The sequence below is a fragment of the Mustela nigripes genome, chromosome 8 (assembly GCF_022355385.1).
Source record: "Mustela nigripes isolate SB6536 chromosome 8, MUSNIG.SB6536, whole genome shotgun sequence".
Classification (NCBI taxonomy): domain Eukaryota; kingdom Metazoa; phylum Chordata; class Mammalia; order Carnivora; family Mustelidae; genus Mustela; species Mustela nigripes.
In genome coordinates, this window is record NC_081564.1 from 15,975,898 (window position 1) to 16,002,078 (window position 26,181).

General features: G+C 43.9%; 2 protein-coding genes across 3 annotated transcripts in view; one reads left to right on the plus strand and one right to left on the minus strand.

Moving 5' to 3' along the window:
* Window positions 1-8,408, plus strand: part of DYNLL1 (dynein light chain LC8-type 1) — a 32,337-nt gene extending 23,929 nt beyond the window's left edge. The window contains exons 1-3 of one of the 2 annotated variants that reach the window (XM_059408583.1): window positions 5,966-6,094; window positions 6,294-6,431; window positions 7,985-8,408. In XM_059408583.1, coding sequence (XP_059264566.1) covers window positions 6,300-6,431; window positions 7,985-8,122 — 270 coding nt within the window. In that variant the 5' untranslated portion in view covers window positions 5,966-6,094; window positions 6,294-6,299 and the 3' untranslated portion in view covers window positions 8,123-8,408. Of the gene's footprint in view, window positions 1-5,965; window positions 6,095-6,293; window positions 6,432-7,984 lie in introns of those variants that run through there. The other variant, XM_059408584.1, reaches the window with a different exon arrangement.
* A 3,052-nt stretch (window positions 8,409-11,460) lies between these two features.
* On the minus strand, window positions 11,461-24,285 carry COQ5 (coenzyme Q5, methyltransferase). Its single transcript, XM_059409903.1, has 7 exons — window positions 24,237-24,285; window positions 23,070-23,276; window positions 20,549-20,770; window positions 15,335-15,441; window positions 13,177-13,265; window positions 12,313-12,424; window positions 11,461-12,234 (listed from the first exon to the last, which is right to left on the minus strand). The coding sequence occupies exons 1-7, from the start codon at window positions 24,283-24,285 to the stop codon at window positions 12,133-12,135; spliced, it is 888 nt and encodes a 295-aa protein (XP_059265886.1). The 3' UTR covers window positions 11,461-12,132.
* Between the last annotated feature and the right edge of the window lie 1,896 nt (window positions 24,286-26,181).

The window sequence follows — 26,181 nt, forward strand, 5'->3', positions numbered from 1 at the left end:
AAGCCTCTGCCTTCGGCTCAGGTCATGATCCCAGGATCCTGGGATTGAGCCCCACATCAGGCTCTCTGCTCTGCAGGGAGCCCGCTTCCTCCTCTCTCTCTCTCTGCCTGCCTCTCTGCCTACTTGTGATCTCTATCAAATAAATAAAATCTTTTAAAAACATATATTATATATATATATTTTGTCTTTTTTAAAAAATTCATTTTTTTAAATATTTTATTTATTTATTTGAGAGAGAGAGATAAAGAGAGAAAGCATGAGAGAAGAGAGGACAGTGGGAGAAGCAGACTCCCTGCCGAGCAGGGAGAACGATGTGGGACTCCATCCTGGGACTCCAGGATCATGACCTGAGCTGAAGGCAGTCTCTTAACCAACTGAGCTACCCAGGCACCCTATTTTTTTATTTTTTAGGATTTTATTTATTTATTTGATAGAGAGAGAGGGAACACAAACAGGGGGAGTGGGAGAAGAAGAAGCAGGCTTCCTGGTGAACAGAGAGCCCGATGCAGGGCTCTATCCCAGGACTCTGGGATCATGACGTGAGCCACTCAGGGGCCCCTACATTTGCCTTTTAAAAATACACTTATTTTCGGGGCCCCTGGGTGGCTCAGTCAGTTAAGCATCTGCCTTTAGCTCAGGTCATGATCCCAGGATTCTGGGATGGAGCCCTGCATCCACTGGGCTCCTTTCTCTGCAGGGAGCCTGCTTCTCCCTCTCCCTCTGCCTGCCACTCCCCCTGCTTGTGCACTCTCTCTCTCTCTGTGTCAAATAAATAAGTAAATAAATAAATAAATAGCATTTTTAAATTTTTAAAAATAAAACAAAAAATAAAGGGGGACTTTAATTAAAGAAAAATATTGAATAAATAGTAGTAGGAGGTAGGATGCAGGTATGGCAAAAATTATGAAGATGATTTGGGAAACTTCTCTGGAGTTTCTACTTGGTGGAGTCATAGTGGGTTTACTTTAGTGCCATCTGAACTCCCAGAAGACCTTGGAAATGAGCTATTCTTGGGCTTTGTAAATCTGATCAGATGGTTCTCATCAACAAAGAATGAGGTTGAGTCTCTACTTTCTCCCTTTCCCAGAGAATCCCGTAGTACCTATGATGAGTTGTCCCCCCTCTGCTGCCAGTCAGAACTACACCAGGTATTGTCTGTGTGCCGCTCTAAGTCTAGGCATTTTGGTGCTATATCCATTCATTTATTCTGCATTCATTCCACAAACATTATGTGCCAATTAGTGAGCATAGAACACACTCCATTCACTCCTAGAAAGTATAAAATCCCAGCACCCAAGGATGAGCCAGTCTGTCTGATGTGACAGAGTACCAGATGTGGAGTCAGACCAGGTTTTATAACTAACTCTGTGTAACCACATGCAGGTCCTTTTCCTTCTGTAGCGTCTTTTTTCTGACACTACTTCCATCACTGTTTGTTTGTTTGTTTGTTTGTTTTTCCTCTATCTCCCCCCAACACCAAGCACTTATTTTTCCATACAGATTTTTCAATTCTCCAACATCAACTGGGTATCCAACAATTCAATTCAATTCTGACACTGACTCTCAGGGTTAGCACAAGCTCCACTGGCTAAGGCTCAGTCCCATAAGACTGTCTCCACTTCGGGGATGCCTGGGTGGCACAGTTAGTTGAGCGGCTGACTCTTGGTTTTGGCTCATGTCATGATCTCAGGGTCCTGAGTTCAAACCCCACATCTGGCTCCGTACCCAGTGGGGAGTCTGCTTGGAACACTCTTGCCCTCTGCTCCTCCCCCCAGCCTCTGTCAAAATAAGTAAATAAATAAATCCTTTTAAAAAAAGAAGACTGCCCCCACTTCAGGTGTCCCTGCAAATGGGGTTCCCAGGCTGCCTTCACTTTGCCCAGCAGACTAAAAATTTGGGGGGTTCCCATGAGGACCTCCTCAGCTTTAATAATTCTGTAGAACAACTCACAGAACTCAAGAACATACTCTACTTACTATTACAGATTTATTATAAAGGACAACTGAGGAATAGCCAAATGGGAGAGATGCATATTGGGAGAGGTTGCAGAGTTTACATGCCCTCTCCAGGGGTGCCATGGTTCATGGTTCATGGCTGGGGAGTTTTTATGGAGATCTCATTACACAGGCACTGTCACTGGAGGTTGGATTTCTTCTCCAACCCCTCTCTGCTCACTAAAGGTGAGGAGATAGAGAGGGTCAGGGTCGGGGACGTGGCTGAGGAAGAGGATTGGAAAGTTTTAAACCTCTAATCACAAGGTCGGTTTCTTTGGGGACTAGCTTTCTAGATATCTCAAGCTATCCAGCCCCATTCCCACAAAAAGTCACCTCACTGGCATAAACTCAGGTACCAGTAGTTAATGGAGGCTCATTATGAATAACAAAAGCAGATTCCAGAAAACACTCCAAGGATATTTAGAGCTCTGTGTCAAGAATTCTAGACAATGACCAAATATATATATATATATTATTATATTAAACCTTCTCTGAATCTGTCTTCTGGTTGCAAAAAGAGAGTATTCAGCTGAATGAGAGGACCATATGCTGTATCTAGACTGCACCATATTTTTTTTTGATTGCACTGTATTTTGAAAAATCAATTTATGACCAGCATTTAAAAATTATATTTCTCTCAAAAATAACCCAGATCTCCCATCCTCTTGAAAAATTAGATTCAGGGGCCCCTGGGTGGTTCGGTTGGTTAAGCGCCTGCCTTTGGCTCTGTCACAATCCAGGATCCTGAGATCTAGCCCTGTGTTGGGCTCCCTGCTGAGTCTGGTTCTCCCTCTCCCTCTGGCCCCACCTACTGCTGGTGCTCTCCCGTTCTCTCTCTCTTTCTCTCTCTCAAATCAATTAAAAAGAAAGAGAGATGGGGCGCCTGGGTGGCTCAGTGGGTTAAGCCTCTGCCTTCAGCTCAGGTCGTGATCTCAGGTTGCTGGGATCAAGCCCCCACATCAGGCTCTCTCTACTCAGCAGGAAGCCTGCTTCCCCCTCTCTCTCTGCCTGCCTCTCTGCCTACTTGTGATCTTCCTCTGTCAAATAAATAAATAAAATCTTAAGATTTTATTTGACAGAGAGAGATCACAGTAGGAGAGAGGAAGGGAAGAGATCACAGAAAGAGAGGAAGGGAAGCAGGCCCCCTGCTGAGCAGAGAGCCCGATGTGGGACTCGATCCCAGGACCCTGAGATCATGACCTGAGCTGAAGGCAGCGGCTTAACCCACTGAGCCACCCAGGCGCCCCAGTAAATAAAATCTTAAGAAAAAGAAAAGAAAAGAGAGAGAAAGAGAATAGATTTTTAGGATTATCCAGACCTGGAACTTATTCATTTATTAACAATGTAAACTTGAGGGGCACCTGGGTGGCTCAGTCGGTTAAGGGTCTGTCCTCGGCTCAGGTCATGATCCCAGGGTCCTGGGATCAAGCCCTGCATCAGGCTCCCTGCTCAGCAGGGATCTTGCTTCTGTCTCTCCCTCTGCCAATCCCTCTGCTGCTCCCTCTGTCACCCCCTCTGTTACCCCCCTCCACTGCTGCCACTTGTGCTCTCTCACTCTCTCTCTTAAATAAATAAAAAATAAATAAAATCTTAAAGAAAAAACAATGTGACCTTGAGAAAGTCAACGTCCTAACCTGTAAAATGGCGATAGAAGACCTGGTAATTTTAATTCAATGCATATTTAATGCAATACATAGAGTCAATGCAGACACTGAATTAGATGCTGAAGGTGCAAGACAAGGACAGAGAGACAATAACCAAGCAAATAAATACAATTCTTCTGAAGGACTAAATGAAGCAGGTACAATGGAGGAAATATAAGTGTTGTAGAAAGTCACTAATGGGTGATGGTTAGTGGCAAGTAGAGATAGGAGCTCAGGGAAGGTGGCGTTTGAGCTGAAATCTAAATGAGCAGACAGCTAGGCCAAAAGGGAAACCAGAGGAAAGGGATCCTAGGCCCAGCTGTTGTGAGGAATAACTGAGTGAAAGCACTTGGTGCTAAACAACCACTCAGTAAACAGCTGCTGTTCTTATTATGGCACATGATTTACTCTCAGGTCCTTCTATTCAAATGAGGAGAAGCTGGACAAGCCATAGACCAGAAGGATAAATATATATGAAATAAAAACATGAAAAATAAATATAGGGGCATCTGAGTGGCACAGTCAGTTGTGTGCCCGACTCTTGGTTTTGGCTCAGGTCATGTCTCAGGGTTGCGAGACTGAGATTCCCTCTCCCTCTTCCTCTCCCTTCCCACCCCCACCCCTCCTGCTCCTGAGCCTCTCTTTCTCTCTCATTCTTTTTTTCAAAAAGTAAATGTAAACATATTCATAAAAAGGCCCCCAAGAAAAATTCAGGCTCTGACCTCATAAGAATCTTCATAAGAAGATTCCACAGCTCTGAATCATAACCCAAGTCAGGTAGAAGCACTAACCCAGCCTCGCCCCTGTTGCCAACCCAACTTCTTCCTCCATACAGAACTATTTTAACTCCTGTAACCCATAATCCCTCCAGGGGAAACCTGGAACTGGGAAAAGCCTCTTAATTTTATTTAACTGATATGCATATGTTGTACCTGAACCTCTTCTCATTATTCCCATCTGTTTCTCTTTGGAATTGTGTGCCTGTCTTGTCCAGTTGCTATAAGGGGTTCTGGGATAACAAGCGTAATGGTCAAGAAGGAAAAGGCAGAAATGTAAATGGAAAGCTTCTGTTTGCATGATGAATCTGAACTTGTTTATGGAAGTACAAAAACACATCATAGGCACGTAAGGATTGGTCAAAATCTTGCTGTGACTCTTGGGACAGTTCCATAAGCTGATAGTTTTTGATAAGATGCATTGAGCCCTTACTACAATCCCACACCTTGTGCTGAAGAACGTCAAGAGCATCAGTGCTTTTAGTATTTTCAATATGCCAAGAAGTGGTTTTCTTTTATATTTAGTTCTCCTTCGTGGATAAGAAAACTGAGATTCAAACAGCTAGTAAATGACAGTGCTGGGATTTAAATCCTGATCTGACCCTGCTCCCCAAACTCCCAAGACCTAGCTTTTTTTTAACCATTTAGTGGTTAGTCCCCCAAAGCCAGAGGAAAATACCTCTGAGGGACACCCTAGAAGGGTACTTCCGCCCGAGAGTTAAATCCCTAACCCAGAAACTCCCACACAGGAAAGACTGCCTCATTGAGCAAGAAGCCCCACCCTGGACACACACACCTTGGGATCAGCACTCCCAAATCCACCCAGATGTAATCCTCGCCCCTTAGAGAAGTCTTCGCTGCCCAGCCAGGATAAGGAAACCTCTCCCATTCCTGAAGACCTTTCCCCCACCCCCCAAATTTCAGAGAGGACCAGGTTCATAATTTGCGGGGCCCAATGCAAAATGAAAATGTGGGTTCCCGTGCTTTAAAAAAAAAAAAAAAAGAATTTCAAGAATGGGAGATTAGAGCATTAAACCAAGCCATGGGACCCGTCTTTTGAGACTGCCCTGCTTACTCGCCCATAAAGCCAGCGCTGCTTCAGAGATGCCGTTTAAGTTAAAGGACTGGCTACCTCAGCCAGAATCCTTAAAATCTTTGGACATGGGGTGGATATGGCAGGTACGTAGCACACACAACTTTCCGAGATATTCGAGAACACACCCTGGGGCAGACAACCTTCGGAAATCTGAAGCCACTTCTCTTGGCTTGGGCACAAAGTCCCCTCGCACCCCTCTAGTCTTCTGGGTGGTCCTCGCAACCCTGCCCCAGCTCCACCTTCGGGGTGTGTGGGCCTCACCGCGTGCGGCCCATTGCCGGGGCAACCGACGCCGCGACAGATGCATTGTGGTCTGCAACAAAATGCTGGAGAAAGATCCTGAGGGAACCATTGACTGCATGAACCAATGGGAGAGTCCCGGGGGCTGCGTCAAGCCAATGGGGACGATCCTTGGGGGCGGGGCCGGCGGGAGCAGGGCGGGGCCTAGGCACTAGGCGGCGGCGGCTGGTGTGGGGCTCCTTAGATGCGCCACGGCTTCGGTAGCGACCGTAGCTCCTGCCGGGTGTGAGTGTCGCCAGCCCCTCCCCCAGGAGACCGTTGCAGTTGGTCGCCCCCTGCTTCTCGGTGAGAGACTGCGGGGACTCCGGGGGTTTCGCTGCCTAGTTACATCTCCCGCCGGACTTCTCCCGCTGTTCGGTCCGCACGCCTCGCGCTTTCTGAGAAGTGGGGTGGGGGGCGGGAGGAGCGGGCTGGGGGAGTTGGCACCTCGCAGGCGCAGCCTACAACCCAACTCCTCACCCCTTGCCCGGGCCTCGCCCTCCAGGTAACCATGTGTGACCGAAAGGCCGTGATCAAAAACGCCGACATGTCGGAGGAGATGCAACAGGACTCGGTGGAGTGTGCAACTCAGGCGTTGGAGAAATATAACATAGAGAAGGACATTGCGGCCCATATTAAAAAGGTGAGGACGGGGCCTACGGGCGGGGGGCTCAGGCCGCTTGCGCGCAGCTGGGGCGAGTCACAACTTAGTCCTTCTTCCCGATCCCGCACTCCCAGAACGCGTGGCAGACATCGTTGGAGGTACGCAGGGCACCTCGGGTGTAGAGGTTTCCAGAAAGGACGCAGATGAATTTTGCGCTCCTGATGAGAAGACCAGACCCTCCGCGCCCGAAGTTTTTTTATTACCCAGCTCCGCAGGGGGAAAGCGCCACCTAGCAACGGTTTCTAGGATCAGGGAGCAGCGGTTCCCCCTCTTCTGCTTGATTCCTGTGCGGAGGATCCATCTGGGTGTTCTGAGGGGGGAGGGGGAGCTGCGTGGGTGTTTCCAGCCGGGCCGGAGGGAGCTCTTGCCAGCCTTCAGTGGGGAGTTAGTCGGCAGTTGAAGGAAAGTGGGTGGTAGTGGTGGTTAGGGGGCTGGGGTGAGGGCTTGGTAAATGGCAGTCTGTAGAAAGCTGGCAGGACTGCCAATTTCTCCGAGCTGTGTTTTCTGCAAGGGAAGGAAGCTGGCAGCCTAATCCGTGGGAGGGTTCCCAGTTGAGAATGGGGAGATGAAAGACTTAAGATGGAACAGAAATACCTTTTTTGACAAACGCAGCAGTGGGTTCCTCTAGCTTGTAAGAATGTTATTCCAGTAGATGTAGATGTAAAAGATGTTCATGCTGCATAGGGTGAGAGGCGAATTTTGTGTAACTCCTCACCAAGACTTGTAAGAATTCTACAGAGAAAGATTGGCCTTGGCCCCTGCCCTATAGTCACCTACTGAGGATGTTCTAGTTCTCAGAGCCCCTTTGGCTGAGGAAAATAGGGAAAGCTGTTCCTGCAATTTGCTATCTTTGTATACCAGGTGATAGATTTGCACCATCACGGTAGATGTGGAGAGAGCGGTATTGAAATTAAGGATAAAATCTGACTAAGTGACTGTCAGATTCTGCTTCTAGCGTTCTTTTCGTAGGACCAGTGGATTGCAGAGTATCTTGTGCCCTTCCACAGTGGTTGAGATGCGAATTGAGGCTTTGCCCTTCGGACATCTTTTGTTTTCAGTGATACTGGAGTGCAGTTAGGGAATGGGGTATATGGGGCTAAATATTTACCATTTTGGATGTTGTGGTGCATGACTTAACAGGAGAATAATTTCGTTTGTTTTGTTTACACGTAACATGATAAACTAGAACTGTTATCACCTGCTCTCTATTAAGGAGTCTATCCTAGGAGCTATGAAGGTGAAATTACCATGATAACAAAGTGCCCCTGTCTTTGAGGCTGCCCTTTCTGCCTTTTAGTTCCCCAGCCCCCATTCTCAGCTTAGCTCAGACTGCAAGTATGTATGCATTAATGCACTATGTAGGCGACTTGGAGCTGGGGAACATTCTTTCATGTTAAGAATTTGCAGATGCTAACGTTCCTCCTTTTTGCCCCTACAGGCTCTGCTTATCTAGGAGGCAAATTCTGACCTCTGGTTTAGCACTGAAATTCTAGTGTTCTTTTTCTTTCCCCCTCTCCCCCCACCCCCACCAGGAGTTTGACAAGAAGTACAACCCCACCTGGCACTGCATCGTGGGGAGGAACTTCGGTAGTTACGTGACACATGAAACCAAACACTTCATCTACTTCTACCTGGGCCAAGTGGCCATTCTTCTGTTCAAATCTGGTTAAACGCATGGACTGTGTCACACACCCAGTGATCCATCCAAAACCAAGGACTGCAGCCTAAATTCCAAATACCAGAGACTGAAATCTTCAGCCTTGCCTAGGGGAACACCTCGATCTTTGAACCTTTATTGTGTTGTTTTGTGCAGGGTATTCTCTGTACAAATTTGTTGTGGTTATAAAACAATTAGCAAAACAGCTTACATTTGTATTTATTTTCTATTCCATACCTCTGCCCCATGTTTTTTCTCCTCAAAATCCATTCCTTTCAAATAAATCTGTTGGAGAAGTGTGTGTTAGTTACGATTTGTTCAAATCTAGGGTTGAAAATGGCCTATTACTTGATAGGTTATTGGGGGTCAGGCCTTAAAGTGAGTTTCTGTGGGATGTAATAGACTAGCCTATTCATAGTGCTCTTGAGTCTTTGATCTGTCCCATCCTGCAGCTGTCGTGCATGGAAGACTACTGCTCAGAATTGCATGTTGAGAAATAACTATCCTTAAGTGCTCATTTTGTTAAAAGATGCTGTTCTGGACTTGGGGCCTCAGGTGGTGTTGATGAATGTGTAGAACTTTATCAAAGTTCTCTTTGGTTGTAAAATAGGCCAATAACAAAGTTGCACTAATGAGAAATTGCTGGGCTAGTCTAGGCCGTCTGCCCCTGCCCCCTTTTCCTGCCCTGTCCCCAAAGGACAAAGATTAAAAGTGGTTTTAAAAGGGAAAATGTGAGGGGCGCCTGGGTGGCTCAGTGGGTTAAGCCGCTGCCTTCGGCTCAGGTCATGATCTCAGAGTCCTGGGATCGAGGCCCGCATCGGGCTCTCTGCTCGGCAGAGAGCCTGCTTCCCTCTCTCTCTCTCTGGCTGCCTCTCTGTCTACTTGTGATTTCTCTCTGTCAAATTAATAAATAAAATCTTTAAAAAATAATAATAATAATAAAAGGGAAAATGTGAAAGTTTTTGAGCAGCAGCCCTCCATGTGATTCCAATAAAGTCTTTGCAGGAATTTAAACGTGTAAGCCTGCTGTGCTTTGCTTTAACTAGCTGTGCTTAGAAACCCCATTAACAATTACATGTGAATTGAAGCTTTCATTAAAAGACCCAATTTAAAGCTGTGGACAAGTAACCTTCATTAAAGGTTTCCTGCTATCAATTTTAAGAAGACTTAAAGGCTTTTCTTTTTTTTTTTTTTTTTTAAAGATTTTATTTATTTATCAGAGAGAGGGGGGAGAGAGCGAGCACAGGCAGACAGAATGGCAGGCAGAGGCAGAGGGAGAAGCAGGCTCCCCGCCGAGCAAGAGCCCGATGTGGGACTCGATCCCAGGACGCTGGGATCATGACCTGAGCCGAAGGCAGCTGCCCAACCAACTGAGCCACCCAGGCGTCCCAAAGGCTTTTCTATGACGAAAAGCAAATACAGCAGACTTGGCTTTTGTAGGCATAAAGGAAATAACGCCAGAGGCTGGAACAACCCACGCTCCTCTTGGGAAGATGCAAGGAAGGTCCTGGCATTCTAACCATGTTTTGAGTGTTCACAGGAGGTAACGCTTTTCGTTTTAAACTTTGGATCTCTGAGATGCAATTAGGATTTCTGAGCAGCCAAGCTGCTGCTACATAAGGGGAAGATAGTAGTTGAAATGACTCCATCTTAAGGACAGCATTAGGTTTTAACATTTTGGGGAGATTATTACTACTAGAACTTGGGGTTTTAGGAATCGTAGTGAAGTTGAGCTAGGTTAGGAGTGGGAGCGTTTCAGAGTAGAGGCAAAAAAATGTTTATTGGCGGCAATTAAAATGGGAGAAAAATTTTCCCCCTGCTTTTTGTAGGAAAGAAGGATGAGGTTCTGTGGAACGGGAGTATAACTGAGGTGATTTAGGTTTCTATTTATATGAACATACTGAAGATGTTCCCACAATTCATCTTTTTTCTAGCTCCTTTCCCTTTTTAGTGACTTAGCTATAGTTCTATTTGAAGCCCCCCAAAGCTGGATCTTTCTTGTTCCATTAGCCCTACTTCCAGATAGTCTTCTGGCAGTAAACCCTAGAATTGACATTAAGTCCACAGTGGCTGGGCCTTGGGGGTATTAATTTGATCAGACCTGTATCTACTGCCTGGAAGTGGCAGCTTTTAACTATTTAATTTTTTTAGATTCAGATACGAAAAAAAACCCACTTTGCCAGGGAGATAGAATTGGGTTGATGGTTTATGAAATTCCCTGAGCGTCTGCTCCTTGTTAATTCTAATTTCAAAGACCAGTAGGCTCCAGCTGGCTGAAAAAAAGTAAGCTAATTTTTTTTTTTAAGGTTTAGCACTTTGTCAAATGCTCTTTTCTCTTCTTTGAGATGGTTGTATATAGATAACTGAAAGCTTTTCAATGACAAGAGCAAGGAAGATCTTGTGAGTGAAGGTACATAAATGACCCCTACTCTGCTGGCCCTAGAGACAGCATGTCTAAAGGCTTTTGAAATAGACTTGAACTAAGTTACCCACAATTACCAAATGGCCAGCCAAGTCACAAGTTGCTTTCTGCAATGTCTTAGCAAAGTCCCTTAAAAACCATGGGCTTAATCCACATTCAGAACATTTGGGGCCTCATTTTATTTATTTATTTTTATTTAAAGGTTTTATTTATTTACTTAAGAGAGCACAGTAGGCAGAGCAGCAGGCAGAGGGAGAGGGAGAAGCAGGCTGTCTGCCAAGCAAGTAGCTGAATGTAGGGCTTGATCCCAGGACCCTGGGATCAGGACCTGAACTGAAGCGAGCCATTTAACCGACTGAGCTTCCCAGGCACACCTGTTTTTTTTTTTTTAAAGATTTTATTTGACAGAGACAGCGAGAGAGGGAACACAAGCAGGGGGAGTGGGAGAAGGAGAAGCGGACTTCCAGCTAAGCAGGTAGCCCAATGCAGGGCTCCATCCCAGGACACTGGGATCTTGACCTGAGCTGAAGGCAGACGCTTAAATACTGAGCCACCCAGGTGCCCGCTTAGGCCTCATTTTAGCATCAAACGTTGGGCTGTATTAAGGAGACGAGCTCTGCCCAGCTCTACCACTTAGTACCAAGGAAAAAAAAAGGGTTAGGCTAGATCATTTTCAAACTTTTTTTGGGGGGGATGCTACAAAACCCTCCAAATGTATTCTGATAAAGGAGTTCTTCATATAAAACACGAAAGCAGGGGGTGCCTGGGTGGCTCAGTCGTTAAGCGTCTGCCTTTGGCTCAGGTCATGATCCCAGAATCTTGGGATCGAGCCCCACATCGGGCTCCCTGCTCGGCAGGAAGCCTGCTTCTCCCTCTTCGCTCCCCCTGCTTGTGTAAACAACAACAACAAAAAAAACAAAACACCAAAGCAGGAGTTTCCTGGAACATTTATTTATTCTTTCACCAAAGGTTTGTTTTCTTCGTGACAGGCACTGAGGATCCAATAGTAGTTTTCGGTAGAAGAGGACTGAGTGATGACAAAAATGTATTTCCCTCACACTCCCCCTGTCCCAAGAAGAAATAACAAATACACAAATTGTAAACTCATTCAGTGGTTCAGTTCATAATTCTAATTGTGATTGTTAGCACTCCGACTTGGGCCTTCGTTTTTGGCCCCAGACTTAGTCCTGAGAGGCTGACTCAGGTACAGCTAGGACACGTTTTGGTTCAAATCATCATTGGGTTCAAACGAGTCATCATCCCTGTGGAAGGCAGCACCAGCAGAGAAGCTACAAACACTTCCAAAAAGGAGAAGTACTGCTGGTTTTTACCTTAACCACACATCGCGCAGTCAATAAAAATTAGGAGCTGAGCAAAAAATACAGAGCAAATACCTCTGGGAGAAGCCCTGAAGCAGCTTCTAGTGAAATGTGCAGTAGAATCTGTTTCTTCCACGTTGGGACTGGTCACGTCAGAGCATGAGCCTAAGGCACACGTCCTTAAGAGGGGATGTTCTGCTGCCAGTCTCACTAGCCAGATTATTCTCCAGTTCCAGGCTTTTGACAGGATGTGACTGTTCACACTCCAGAATGGTAAAGGAGTTACAGTTTGAAGCCAGAATGAATAGCCACGATGCCTGATGTGAGACTTTCATAAGTCACTTTTTCAAAACCTGCATCTTGTATCATCTCTTTGAACTCCTCCTAAAACGCAAAGATACAGCAAGGATCACCTGGATTTAAACTCTAGGGCCTTTGTTGTAAAATATCAAGGTTTTGTACCTGAGATGGGAACTGTCGGATACTTTCTACAAGATATTGGTAGGACTTCCAATCTCCTGCAATGACCTCTCCCAGGACAGGAATGACCTGGAAGCTATATAGATCATAAAGCCTAAACACAAAGGCAAAAGAGTAAGATTAGAACATGCCCCCTGATAAAAAGCAAAAAGGTTTAAGCCTGAAGTTATAAATTCAAATGCCTATAGGGGTCAAGTACCTGAAAGTAATGTGGGCCAAGTGCAAGACCAGTAGGGACTAGTGAGGAGGTGGTGACAGGTACAGTTAGAAAATAGCATAAAAGTGGAGAAGGGGCAGGTACTACTCAGCTCCGACTACTGCCATGTGGGAATAAGTGCTCAGCGTTGCCCTATGTGATTCCTCAAGTGAAGCTATGTGAAACTTCCTCATTTTTAAATATGAACATCTAAGTCAATCTTTTTTTAAAGGGTTTTTTGTTTTGCTTTTTTATTCAACACAGAGAGAGAGAGAGATCACGAGCAGGCAGGCCGAGAGAGGGAGGCAGGCTCTGGCTCTATCCCAGGACCCCAAGACCGCAACCCAAGCTGAAAGCAGAGGCTCAACCCACTAAGCTACCCAGGTGCCCCTAAGTCAATTTCTTAAAATACAAAATACATCCGTGGGCCAACTTGAGCTTCTGGTTGCTGGTTTGAAACTTTTTTGGCTTAGGTATTCAGAACTGGCTGACTTCTGAGGTGGCACTGGCCATAGATAGGGCTATTGTGTGCCTTAGAGACTCTGAACTGTGAGCTTCATGGTTATCACTTACTGGCTGTTTCTGTCCAGTTTGGGGATGGAAAGCCCTTGGCTAGACAATGAGAATAAAGCCCTGTTAACAGTACCAACCTGGATACGAGGGGATTGTTCACTTGACTAAACTCCAGACAGAGAAATCGTCCTCCTGGTTTCAGGACTCGATGGGCTTCCTGGAGTGCCTGAGCAAGACAAGAACAAGAGAACATACTCCTCAGCAGAACTCAATTCCATGAGGCCAAAACAGCTTTAACTTTGATGGGCATTATAAAAGTTAGCATTTCCTATAGCATGCACATAGATCCCTTGTGCATTCTCAGTGGGTAAGCTGTAGCAGCAGAGATAACCCGAGAATATCCTAAATTTTACAGGCATTCTGCTGCCCGTGAAGAGAATGTTACTTGGAGTACTTAGATTGGGACCACATGACGGCCAATTGGAGTACTCAGATTGGGACCATATGACAGCCAATTTCACAAACTGTCATTTATTAAAATCTTATTTCAGGATTTTCTTTTTTTTCTTTCTTTATTTTTTAAGTAAACTCTTTACCCAACATGGGATTTGAACTTAAAACCCGGAAATCAAGAGTTGCACCCTTTACTGGTCGAGAGTCAGCCAGGTGCCCCTACAATTACTTATGTAAATCACCATGGATATCCTCTTTGATCTAGGAATTTTACTTCAAGGAACCTCTCTCACGGAAATGCATCTGTTGTAGGGGCACCTGGGTGGCTCAGTCCATTAAGCATCTGACTTGATTTTGGCTCAGCTCAGATCATAAGATCGGTCTCTGTGCTGGGCGTGGAACCTGCTTAAGATTCCTCCTCTGCTCCTTCCCACCATCCAAAGAAGAAAAAAGGAAAAAGAAATGCATCTATTGTAGAGATGACATGCACACACGTTATTACCTGCAGCGCTGTTGGAACAGCACATGATTAGAAGCATCTTAATTATTGAGAGACTAAATTATGGAATGTCTATATAAATGGAATCTATGCAGCTATTTAGAAAAAGGAAAAGCCAGGGCTCTTCATGTACTGACATGGAAAAATCCCCCAAGATATATTTTTAAGGGGAAAAAAAAAAGCAATGGGCAAAATGTATCATATGCTAATATTTATACAAAAGAAGAAGAAAAAGAAAAACGTTTATTATTCACAAAACTCCTTTGCAAAGGTATATAAGAAACTGGTGATTGGAGGAGGGAGAAGAGGCACTGCATGGTTGGTACACATGGGTGGGAGGCATACTTTCACTGACGTGTCCTTTTTTTTAAAAAAGATTTTATTTATTTGACAGACAGAGATCACAAGTAGGCAGAGAGGGGGAAGCAGGCTCCCCGCTGAGCAGAGCGCCCGACGATCCCAGGGACCCTGAGGTCAAGGCCTGAGGTGAAGGCAGAGGCTTTAACCCACTGAGCCACCCAGGTGTCCCTGACATGCCCTTTTGTACTTTGAACCTATTCAAAAATTTTTTTTAATTAGAAGAAATAATAAACTGGCTGCATACAAGGGGCAAGTCACAAAAACCAAGCTCAAGTGCACCATAAAGATGTCTCACTGAAAGCAGAGGAACCAGGTAACTGGAGCCCGTGATTACAAAAACAAAACGTGGTGCCTTGCACATGGTCTTCAAATGCTCTGGGATAGAACACTGAAGGAGAAATGAAGAGCTGCATCAGGGAGTGTCTGGCCGGATCAGTCGGTAGATACATTTGATCTCAGGGTTGTGAGTTGGAATCCCACGTTGTGTGCAGAGATTACTTAAAGATAAAATCTTTAAAAAAAAAGAACAGCTGCATCAGATTAAGAGCTAAATGTTCCCTTCTCCCTGTAGAGGAACCCATGACTCTAGATATCTTCTGCCAAAATAAGTGTTCGAGTGCCTTCTGTGTTGGCCTTGGAAATGCCTCTGATCTGCAAACTCACTGGGTCAGACAACTTCACAAGTGAGCGGAAACAGATGGAAAGTCAGAGCATGACTGACAGCTCAAAGATGTGAATACCAACCCAAGCAACAAATGCTTCTATGGGGATCTGCTCTGTGGTTTGTTTTTTTTTCCCCTTCATTTTTGTGACAAGGAAAATTGGCAACTTCAAGGAATGAAGCCCCCAAGCCTGAAAAAGTCATTCCATTCAAAAGCTGGTGGAGAGAAGAGTCTCTCCCTCTTTTCTCATTTTCTGTGGGGCTGCTCTAAGAGATCGAATAGCACAAGAGTCACAGAAGCTAAAGACGCAGCCATATATACCTGATTAATGTGTGTGACATTCCGGATCCCAAAGGCGATAGTGTAAACATCGAACTTGTCATCATCAAAGGGCAGTTCTTCAGCATCTCCCAATACCCAAGCAAGTCCTGAAAGAGAAAATCATTTCTGGGCTCAGCATGGGCTGCTCAATTGCACCCAGTGAACTGTCAAACCTGAGGAGGGCATTGTGGGAATCCCCCGATTTGGAGTCAGCCAGGCAGAAGTGTGGGCAGCCTGCACACCCCACTCATGGCTGACTTCTCAAGTGGGGGCCGTCTGTGCAACCTGTGACTGATTCTGGGAGTCAGTGTCAGAATTGAACTGAATTGTTGGACACCTACTTGGTGTGGGAGAACTGGAGAGCAGTCTGGCACTGGGCAAATACCATATGTGTGGTATTGGAAACCATCACATGCCTGCTTTCATCACTGGGTTCCTGGCCGCTGTCTTTGAGGTGCTGTCTTGGCCTGAGAATCTGAATTTCTTCAAGTTTAGCAGGAAGCTCTTTCCCCAGGGGTCTCAGGGTAGAACCCAATGAATATTTAGTTATGCCCACCCTGAAGCAATTTTTACCCAACTAACTGTTTTGTGTAAAGTACCATGGTTAGGATCCCAGGTCTGGGGTTTAGACTGCCAGAGCTTTAATTCTAGCATCACCATTTATTAGCTGTATCATCTCGAATAAACTACTTTGCCTTGGTTTCCTCATCTGTAAGATGGAGGTAATAATAGTACTAACTTCAGAGGGCGATTGGAAGTATTTTTTTTTTAAAAGATTTTATTTATTTATTTGACAGAGAGAAATCACAAGTAGATGGAGAGGCAGGCAGAGAGAGAGAGGGAAGCAGGCTCTCCGCTGAGCGGAGAGCCCGATGCGGGACTCGATCCCAGGACTCTGAGATCATGACCTGAGCCGAAGGCAGCGGCTTAACCCACTGAGCCACCCAGGTGCCCCGGAAGTATTTTTTTTTAAGATTTTATTTATTTATTTGACAGACAGAGATCATAAGTAGGCAGAGAGGCAGGCAGAGAGAGAGGGGGAAGCAGGCTCCCTGCTGAGCAGAGAGCCCAATGTGGGGCTGGATCACAGGACCCTGAAACCATGACCTGAGCCGAAGGCAGAGGCTTTTAGCCCACTGAGCCACTTTCAGTTGCCCCTCTTTTTTTTTTTTTTTTTAATTTTATTTATTCATTTGAGAGAGAGACAGAGCACAAGCAGGGGGAGAGGCAGAGGGAGAAGCAGGCTCCCATCTGAGCAGGGAGCCAACATGGAACTCGATTCCAGGACTCTGAGATCATGACCTGAGCTGAAGGCAGATGCTTAACCGACTGAGCCACCCAGGTGCCTTGAATGGAGTATTCTAAGTATGGAATTTAGCCTAGTTATGCTGGTTCTACTGAAGAATCAAAGTGTCTAGACAATTTTTGTCTGGTCACAAATTCAGAAAACACCCAAGGGAACCCTATAACAGGGTAGCTATGTCCACTAAAGGATCCTGATTCAGCTTTAAGATTAGTCAGCTTGCAGCAAATTAGACATAAAATGCAATATAGAAGGAAGGCTCTATAGAAGAAAGTAAAGGAAAACCTCCCTGGAAAAGCAAAGTGGCGGTATTTTTTTTTTTTTTTAAAGATTTTATTTATTTATTTGACAGACAGATCACGAGTAGGCAGAGAGGCAGGCAGAGAGAGAGAGAGGAGGAAGCAGGTTCCCTGCTGAGCAGAGAGCCCGATGCGGGACTCGATCCCAGGACCCTGAGATCATGACCTGAGCCGAAGGCAGCGGCTTAACCCACTGAGCCACCCAGGCGCCCAAAGTGGCGGTATTTAACAAAACCCTTAAAAATAACCATACACTGGGGTGCCTGGATGGCTCACCAGTTGGTTAAGCGTTGGACTCTTAGTTTTGGCTTAGGTCGTGATCTGGAGATCGTGAAGGTCTAGAGATCCAGCCCTGCGTGGGACTCCGTGTTCCATCTCTCTCCCTTTCCCTTTGCCCCTGCCCTAGCTCAAAACACACACACTCTCTCTCTCAAATAAATAAATGAATCTTAAAAAACAACAAAACAAAACACACCATATCCTTTGAACCAGCTCTTTGATTTTTAGGAGGATGACCCTGATATCATCCTCAGGGCAACTGTCTGATGGCAGGGTCTGTACTATCTCTTCACATACATTATCTTATCACATTCTCATACTACTGCCATGGAATAGCTCTTATTATCATCATCATGTTTTAGGAGAGCCAAGTTGAGTATTAGGCAGCTTGTCCAAGGTCACCCAGATGGATTGGAACTCAGGTTGTTTTATCACAGAGCCTGTGTTTCCTTCTTATCTATTTATTTTTTATTATCTATCTATTTATTTATTTGACACACAAAATTGCAAGTAGGCAGAGAGGCAGGCAGAGAGAGAGGAGGGGAAGCAAGCTTCCTGCTGAGCAGACAGCCTGATGCGGGGCTCCTTCCCAGGACCCTGAGATTGTGACCTGAGCCAATGGCAGAGGCTTAACCCACTGAGCCACCTAGGCACCCCGAGCCTGTGTTTTCAATAGCTGTGGTATATTACCTCCTAATATGGTTTTTATTCTCCCATTTTATAGATAAGGGAATTGAGATCTGGAGAGTTTAAACACTTGTCTGAGGTTATGTAAAAGGGAAAAATGAACAAATGCATGCAAAAATTTACAAATAAAGATGTCACAACGCTGTGCTTTTTTTTTTTTTTAAAGATTTTATTTATTTATTTGACAGAGAGAGAGATCACAAGTAGGCAGAGAAGCAGGCAGAGAGAGAGGGGGAAGCAGGCTCCCTGCTGAGCAGAGAGCCCGATGGGATGGGATGCGGGGCTGGATCCCAGGACTTCTGGAATCATGACCTGAGCTGAAGGCAGAGGCTTTAACCCATTAAGCCACCCAGGCGCCCCAATGCTGTGCTTTTTAAGCAAGAGCTTTAGAAAAAAGTGAAGGATCAATTGGGGTTGCTGGTTATGTAAACTGGTGATGTGAATCTTTGTCATTCACATCCGTACAAGAGAAAATCATAAAGAAGGATTTTAAGGAATTTTTAATGACATGGAAAGATCTCATGATACGATACTGAGTTAGGGCAGGATACTAAATTGTATATACAGGAAGTCTTCAATTTTATAAAAAGGAAATTATTAGGAAAAGCTAGAAAGGATATACATTAAAATACTAGGAGCATTACTTGATATTGGAATTATAGATAACATTTACTTTTCTCTTAATACCTTTGCAAAATCCAAAATTTCTCTCAAATCTATCACTTTTATAACCTATCAAATAATTTAAAAAATATATTTATTTTCTTATTTGAGAGAGAGTGTGTGCATACATGAGAGCACAAGCAGGGGGGGTGGCAGAGGGAGAGGGAGAAGCAGGCTCCCCACTGAGCAGGAAGCCAGAGGCAGGGCTGAGGCTGGAAGTCGATCCAGGACCCCAGGATCATGACCTGAGCTGAAGGTAGACGCTTAACCAACTGAGCCCAGGCGTCCCTCAGATAACTTTTTTTAAAGCTCCTGCCCTCAGAACTTCCATTTGGGGAGGAAGTGCTCCACAGAAGATGTAAATCAAACACACAAGAGTGCTACACATAAATATGTCTTTCTCGTTAACTTACTCTCCCAAATTAATTTCTAGGATTCTTCTTAGTTTCAACTCTTTTCATGGTATAATTTTTACAAAGACATCATTGTTGGACACTGATAAAGCAAGGAGGAAAGATAAGGAAAATGGGCCTATGCAGCACTTAATAATTCATTCGCCAGTGGTTTTGTCTTGGCAGTGAGGAGAGGCTGAAGGGCAAGCTACGCTATGGAAGGGATGATTCCAGAAATGGAACACTGCCTATCACTTCGATCTTTGTTCTCCATTCTTTATGGCTGAGCACCAGAGGGAAGGGAAACACGTTTTTCAGCAGGAGTAAGGAAACATAGTGCCTTTGTCTAAAAACACTAGGGGCTGTCTGCTTTTGGATCAGCACTAATGGTTAACAAAAGAGCCCTTCATCTTGGAGGCCAAGTGGGTGGTGGTCCGTCTAGGCAGTTCATTCTAGGAGTGGGGGGTGGAGGAGGAAGAATTGAACTAAAATAACCATAGTCACTTCTGGTGGGGGAGGGGGGGAGCACAGGAACGCTGATGTTGACCCGAGGGACTCTTATTTTCTTTGCCCCGGACCACTGCCTCATGGTAGCTGCCTGCAGTGCTTGGCCAGCTGGGAAGAGGGCAGTGCAGCGGCTTTGGAAAGCTGGTGCAGCTGCCACATCCTGACTTCTACTTGAGAAAGTTGGGGGGAAAATATTTTAAAGGGTGAAAACAGGGGCGCATGCATGGCTCAGTGGGTTAAAGCCTCTGCCTTCAGCTCAGGTTGTGATCCCAGAGTCCTGGGATCGAGCCCCGAATCAGGCTCTCTGCTCAGCCTCTCTGCCTGCCTCTCTGCCTACTTGTGTGATCTCTGTCAGTCAAATAAATAAATAAATAATTTTTTTTTTTTTTAAAAAAGGGTGAAAACAAACAGCAAAATGTGAAATCTACATCTTTAAGCTAGGGCACAAATTGTTCATTTTCAGGCTATAAATTGTTCGTTTACAGGACACTGGGGTCAGCAGGGAGTTGCTGGGAACTGAAGGCAAAACTTCCATCTCAGGGTCAAAGAGCTAAGATCCCAAGACTCAACTCCAATTTGGGATCTGCCACTTAAGAGTTGTGTTACTTGGACAAAGGCACTTTACTCAAGCAGCACTTGGGGCTTTGGTTATCAGCCCTGTCACATGGGGCTGGTAATCAAGCTACCACCCCAGGTTGGCAAAATAATGTACATAACAGAGGTGTCTGGGTGGCTCAGTGGGTTAAACCTCTGCCTTCGGCTCAGGTCATGGTCTCGGGATCCTGGGATCAAACCCCCCACATCGGGCTCTCTGCTCAGCAAAGAGTCTGCTTCCTGGGCCCCCACTCTCTCTCTGCCTGCCCCTTGCCTGCTGTCTGTCAAATAAATAAATAAAATCGTAAAACAACAACAACAACAACAACGTACATAACACCCTGCAAACTGGATTCAGGCACACAAATTATCTTCGACTCCGGCCTAGCTACATGTTTTTTGAAAATAAAGCCCTTCAACATTTATATATCCCATCTTATTTCATAAACACACAAACATTTCCACTGTGTCTACTTCTCACAAAACTTACCAGCTTTGTGTCCTTGAGCACGGGCTTTCTGCTTTCCAACCTTTAGCATCTCCTTGTTGATGTCACAGACCACTACCCGGGAACCGCCCAAGGGGTCCTCTTCATTTTGGTACTTTCTAGCAATTTCTTCCCAGGATAAATTTTGCTGGGCCCGTAACTGCCGCTTCAGCTTTCCCTTGTGCTGTGCCTCGACATAATTAAGGAAACGGAATGCAATGTCACCTGTGGGAAGCCAACAGGAGGAGAGATGCAAACACAAACACAAACAAAGCAAAACCCCAACATTTCCAAAACCCAAACAGAGCAACAAAGGTACAGGACTTGACAGTGTACAAAAATTGAAGTTTCTCTTCATTTCTCTGGTAAATTAAAAGGGAAAAAAAAACAGCAATTTTTTTAACTTCTCTTTTTTTAAAAAAGATTTTATTTTTAAGTAATCTCTCTACCCAATGTGGGACTCAAACTCATGACCTCAAGATCAAGAGTCCCATGTTACACTGATTGAGCCAGGCAGGTGCCCTGTTAACTTAAAATATTCTTTAAAATCCTTTTAAAAATTGTGTAATGCATGGACACATTCTTGCCATAAAAGACACACCCAAATATTTAAACTAAAACAGAAACGTTGGCTTCTCTCTCCATACCCTCTCCAGAGCTAAGCAGTGTTAAGTGCTAGTGCTCAGCCCTTCTAGTCTTTGTCTAAGAATTGTTGCAAAAGCAACACGAGGGTACAGTTACCAGCAAGGATCCCCTCCCCCACCATTTCCCATGCCTAGTTCAGTTCTCCAGACACTGTCTTTCTCAACCCTCTCAGCTGTGTCTTATGTTGGTTCCAGCTCGTTCTTTATTTACCAAATTTATGATATCTTGCCCATCCTGTCTGCTTGGCTCTATCTTCCTAACATGTTTAGATCACATTTCATAGACCCTCATAGATTCCTTTGTAAACTAGAGTAACAGACTCTTATTTCTATTTCGGCAATTACAAATGGTACCTCTTGACTCGTTTCAACTTTTATACCGTCAAGACCAACTGATAACACACTGTTTGTTCTGAGGCTATAATTACTTCTGTGCTTTGTTGGTTGGAGTCTAAAAGCTGAAAAGTGTGTATGTTACTGTAATCAGGTAAATACTATTTGGGCCTAGACAGTGCTTTCTAGGAGCACACTGCCTTTCTTATAATGTTGTTTGTCTTTGTTTCTCTTAGACTACTTGTAAGAAATATACCCTTAAGTTCTTCTACTCTCTCCAACCAATTAGGTATTCTCCAGTCCCTTTCCTATATGTTTAAATATTTTATATGAAATGACTTAAAAACATATACAAGGATCATATTAGACACATAGTTGTACAACTTTTCTTTCTCTTCCCACTGAATATGTCTTTGAAAACTTTCCATCAGTATTTATAGGTTTTCCACATTCTTTTAAATAGCTACAGGATAGTTCATAGAATGGATGTATCTTAATTTAAAACAATTTCTTTACTGAGGCAGAAATAGGTTATTTCCCAGTTTTCACTACTACTAAAAATGATGCAGTGAGCATATCTGTAGCTATATATTTTTAAAATGTCTTTTTAAATATATGGGATTACCTTCCAAGTAGATTTTCTAAACGGGCAGTTGGCAGCATGCAGTAATCATGTAGGTGAAGGCACAGATGTAGGCAGGTCTGACCAAACCCTTTCTGAAGCTATATCTTGGTGCAAGGTTTTTCTTTTTCTTTTTCTAAAGACTAGATATGGAGAATTGGAATTGTGGGATCCTAGACTATAAAGATTTTAGATTTTAACAGATTCTGTTAAATGGTCCTTCACTGAGCAAGGTGTCTTACCACCTTCCCAGTTTCCACCAGGGAGAGGACCACATCAACAAAGTCACACATAAACATGTTTCACACATGCAGATGGTTCTACTGTCATTTCTTATTCTATATTATCCTATTGGTATAGATTATCACGTAATTACATGACCCATTTTTCTAATGTAATTTAACATGTACATGTACATTAGCCATGTACATCACCAAGATGCGTGAGTGAAACCCATGATGTTTTTCTCCCCAGATAGTGTGCACCAAGTAACAAAGGACCGTGGATAAACAACTAAGCTTTGGATTTCTGATATGATTGTGGATTAGGCAGAAAATTTTGCCTAGAAAGCTTATGGAATATGAGAATGGGCATATTCTCCCCCTACCCAAAGAAAGGGGGAAAGTGGATTAAAGGTTAAACAGAAGAATAAATTCATTCACACAGCGAAATGTCCCTGGAGTAAAAGAGTGAACTCTTTACTTTGTAGCCCTGTGCATTTTAGAAAAATGATGGGCATAAAGCTGATATGTTATGCTTTTTGAGTGACATTTGGTTAGAAAGAGTAAACCTTTCCTAGAAGTGTACTGACTTTCAATTACCATCTTCAGCCTAATGGTAGATAAACTAGCTCATTCCAACAAGAGACACTTGATTTCTACAAAAGGTGCTCAGTGATATTCAAGGATACTCGACTGGACATTACCTGTGCCTCCAGCAACATCGAGCAGCTGGGTCCCAGGAAATGGGTGCATCTTCCAGACCAGCATATCCTTCCAAATACGATGGATACCAAGACTCATCATATCATTCATTACATCATACTTCTTGGCCACACTTTCAAACACATGATAGACTGACACAGGAGAAATACAACACAATTGTGCTATTAACAAGATTAACTTAGGAAGTCCTAAATGAAAGGGGATGAAACTTTTCTCCCCTGAAGTTGCTGGTCTTTGTCAGGTGTAGTTAAGCTAGACTGCTTGATGCCCAAATCTACCCCTTAATTTCTTTTTAATAAAGGCTTAAGTTACTTCATCTAAGAAACCAACCTCTTTTCTGCTGTCTTAGTTACCTTTATCTAGGACCACTACCCCATAATAATGCCATGCACCTGCTTGGCACTAAGTTAGGTTTCCATTTCTTAGAGGATGGGGGAGGTATGGAATTTTTATTTTATTTTGCTGTTATTATAATAGAAAACAATAAATCATTAGAAATACATGACTAATGGATGGGAAGGCGTCAACTCATCCCTCCCTGGATCACAGAGAAAAACCTCAGGTACAATTTGGTGGGCAGATGAGTGGTAAGATGTGAGTGAGGGCCAAGCCACACTGCAGAGGGCCCTTGTAAATCTCAGAGGATCAAGAGAGAATGTGGAATCTGGCCTAGTGGGAGAAGGAATTTACTATATAAGGCATTTTAAAGCACAGGCTACATTTAACTTCTTTACACCTGCTTCTCCGCCCATAAGATGAAAAGCTCAGTGCCAGCTCCCGATCACCCTGCCATAAGGCTGAATTAGGTAATGAAGGGGAGATGCCTTGAGTTTCTCAGATGTAATCTGCTGCATAGATCTAAAACATCATTATCCTCTGCTGATTTAGCACTACAGAGCTCTTCCTGAACTCAATCTTGAATGCCTGTCTCAACCCCGGGATCTCCAAGCTTGCTTTTTTGTTTTGTTTTTGGGGTATTCATGGACACTATAGCTCAACCTACTGAGTATAAGGAATCTTTGCTTTGCATGGTTCTGATATACATGAATTTCAGGGACTGTGGTTTAGTTAGGTAACACCAATCCCCCAACAACATCATTCATGTGCAATGGTGTATTAACTGTGAAGTAAGTGCATAAAGCACAAACTTCTCTGGTAGTTCTTCAGCCCATAAATCACTCCATAAATAATCGACATGCATCATGGTCAGTAACCAATCATATCACTTCTTTCGGTTAGCACTTGGTAGGTCACTACACATCAGTCATTCAGTTCACACACAGACAGCAAAGCATGTAGTTGTGTTACCTCCTTATCTCTCAGTTGTGAATACGTGATATTTTACAAAACTAGATAACTGAAAGAGGGAACTGGACAACAAAAATGAAAGCACTGCAAAGCAATGAAAAGTGGTAATTCTGTAAGTGAAACGTCCATGGGGTTATAGGGGAAACAGCTGACTGTGGCAACGTGATGCTGGAGAGACTCTAGATATGCAGCTGGAAGAACTATGTGAAGATGAACTTACGGACAACAATGAGGATGTGGGGGCGCCTGGGTGGCTCAATGGGTTAAAGCCTCTGCCTTTGGCTTGGGTCAGGATCCCAGGGTCCTGGGATTGAGCCCCGCATCGGGCTCTCTGCTCAGCAGAGAGCTGCTTCCCTTCCTCTCTCTCTCTTCCTGCATCTCTGCCTACTTGAGATCTCTGTCTGTCAAATAAATAAATAAATAAAATCTTTAAAAAAAAATGAGGATGTGGTAGTGATGAAAAGGTTGAATATGTCCCAGAGGAAATGATGCCAGCAAAAAAAATGTCACGCTAGAGGAATTCTTAGAGATATTTCATGACAGTGAAGGCATAAAATGTTACAAGCAGATTGAAATTTAGAAAGGAGTACGGCAATTTGCCAAGACACAGATAAGATGCTTGCTCCCTATTGTAAATTATATGACCAGAAGGTAGCAAACACTGTTCAAACTACTTTTGGTACATTTTTTTAGGAAGGAATAAAACAACTTAATGTTTCTAGTTTTTTATTCGAATTTTAATTTAATTAAAAAAACAAACTTAAGGGGCATCTCCTGGGTGGCTCAGTCGTTAAGCATCTGCCTTTGGCTCAGGTCATAATCCCAGGGTCCTGGGATCGAGCCCCACATTGGGCTCCCTGCTCAGCAGGAAGCCTGCTCCTTCCTCTCCCTCTCCCACTCCCCCTGCTTGCATTCCTTCTCTCTCTGTCTCTGTCAAATAAATAAATAAAATCTTTAAGAAAAAAAAACCTTAAAATTTAAAAATTCTAATTACATTAAGTTAAAATTAAATCTTAATTTTATAGTTTGTTAAATATTAACTTTACTACTTATTTCATTTCTCTATACATTTATAACTAAGAGTAAGAAAGTTTTTGATGTTCAATAATTTTTAAATTTTTTTAAAGTAAACTCTCTGCCCAAAGCAGGGCTTAAACTCATGACCCTGAGATCAAGAGTCACATGCTCCACTGACTGAGCCACCCAGCCACCCACTATGTTCAATAATTTTTAGAGGTCATAGAACAGTTGTAATTTTTCCCATTGATTATTAATATCACTGTGCATGATTTCAGTGCACATGGCCATTTTTACAGTCCTGCACTACTGAGCAGAGGAAAGACTGCCTGTACTTCAATGTTGGGTCCCATCTGGGAGATACATATTTAGTTCATGGTGGGTACCTCTTCCTTGCTTATGTGTGTGAAATGTCATTATATTCTGTAAAGTACAACACAGAAGTTAAGCATTATTATCATTTTGGAAGCAACCCACCTGGACTCAAATCCCCAGCTCTACCACTTACTAGTAGAATCTTCAGCAAGTGACTTACCATCTCTGTTTCAACAGTTTCTTCATCTATGATATCAGGCTACTAGTCTCTACCTTATAAGGTTGTATTTTTTTTTTTTTTAAGATTTATCTATTTATTTGACAGAGAGAGACCACAAGTAGGCAGAGAGAGAGGAAGGGAAGCAGGCTTCCTGCCTAGCAGAGAGCCCGATGTGGGGCTAGATCCCAGGACCCTGGGATCATGATCTGAGCCGAAGGCAGAGGCTTTAACCC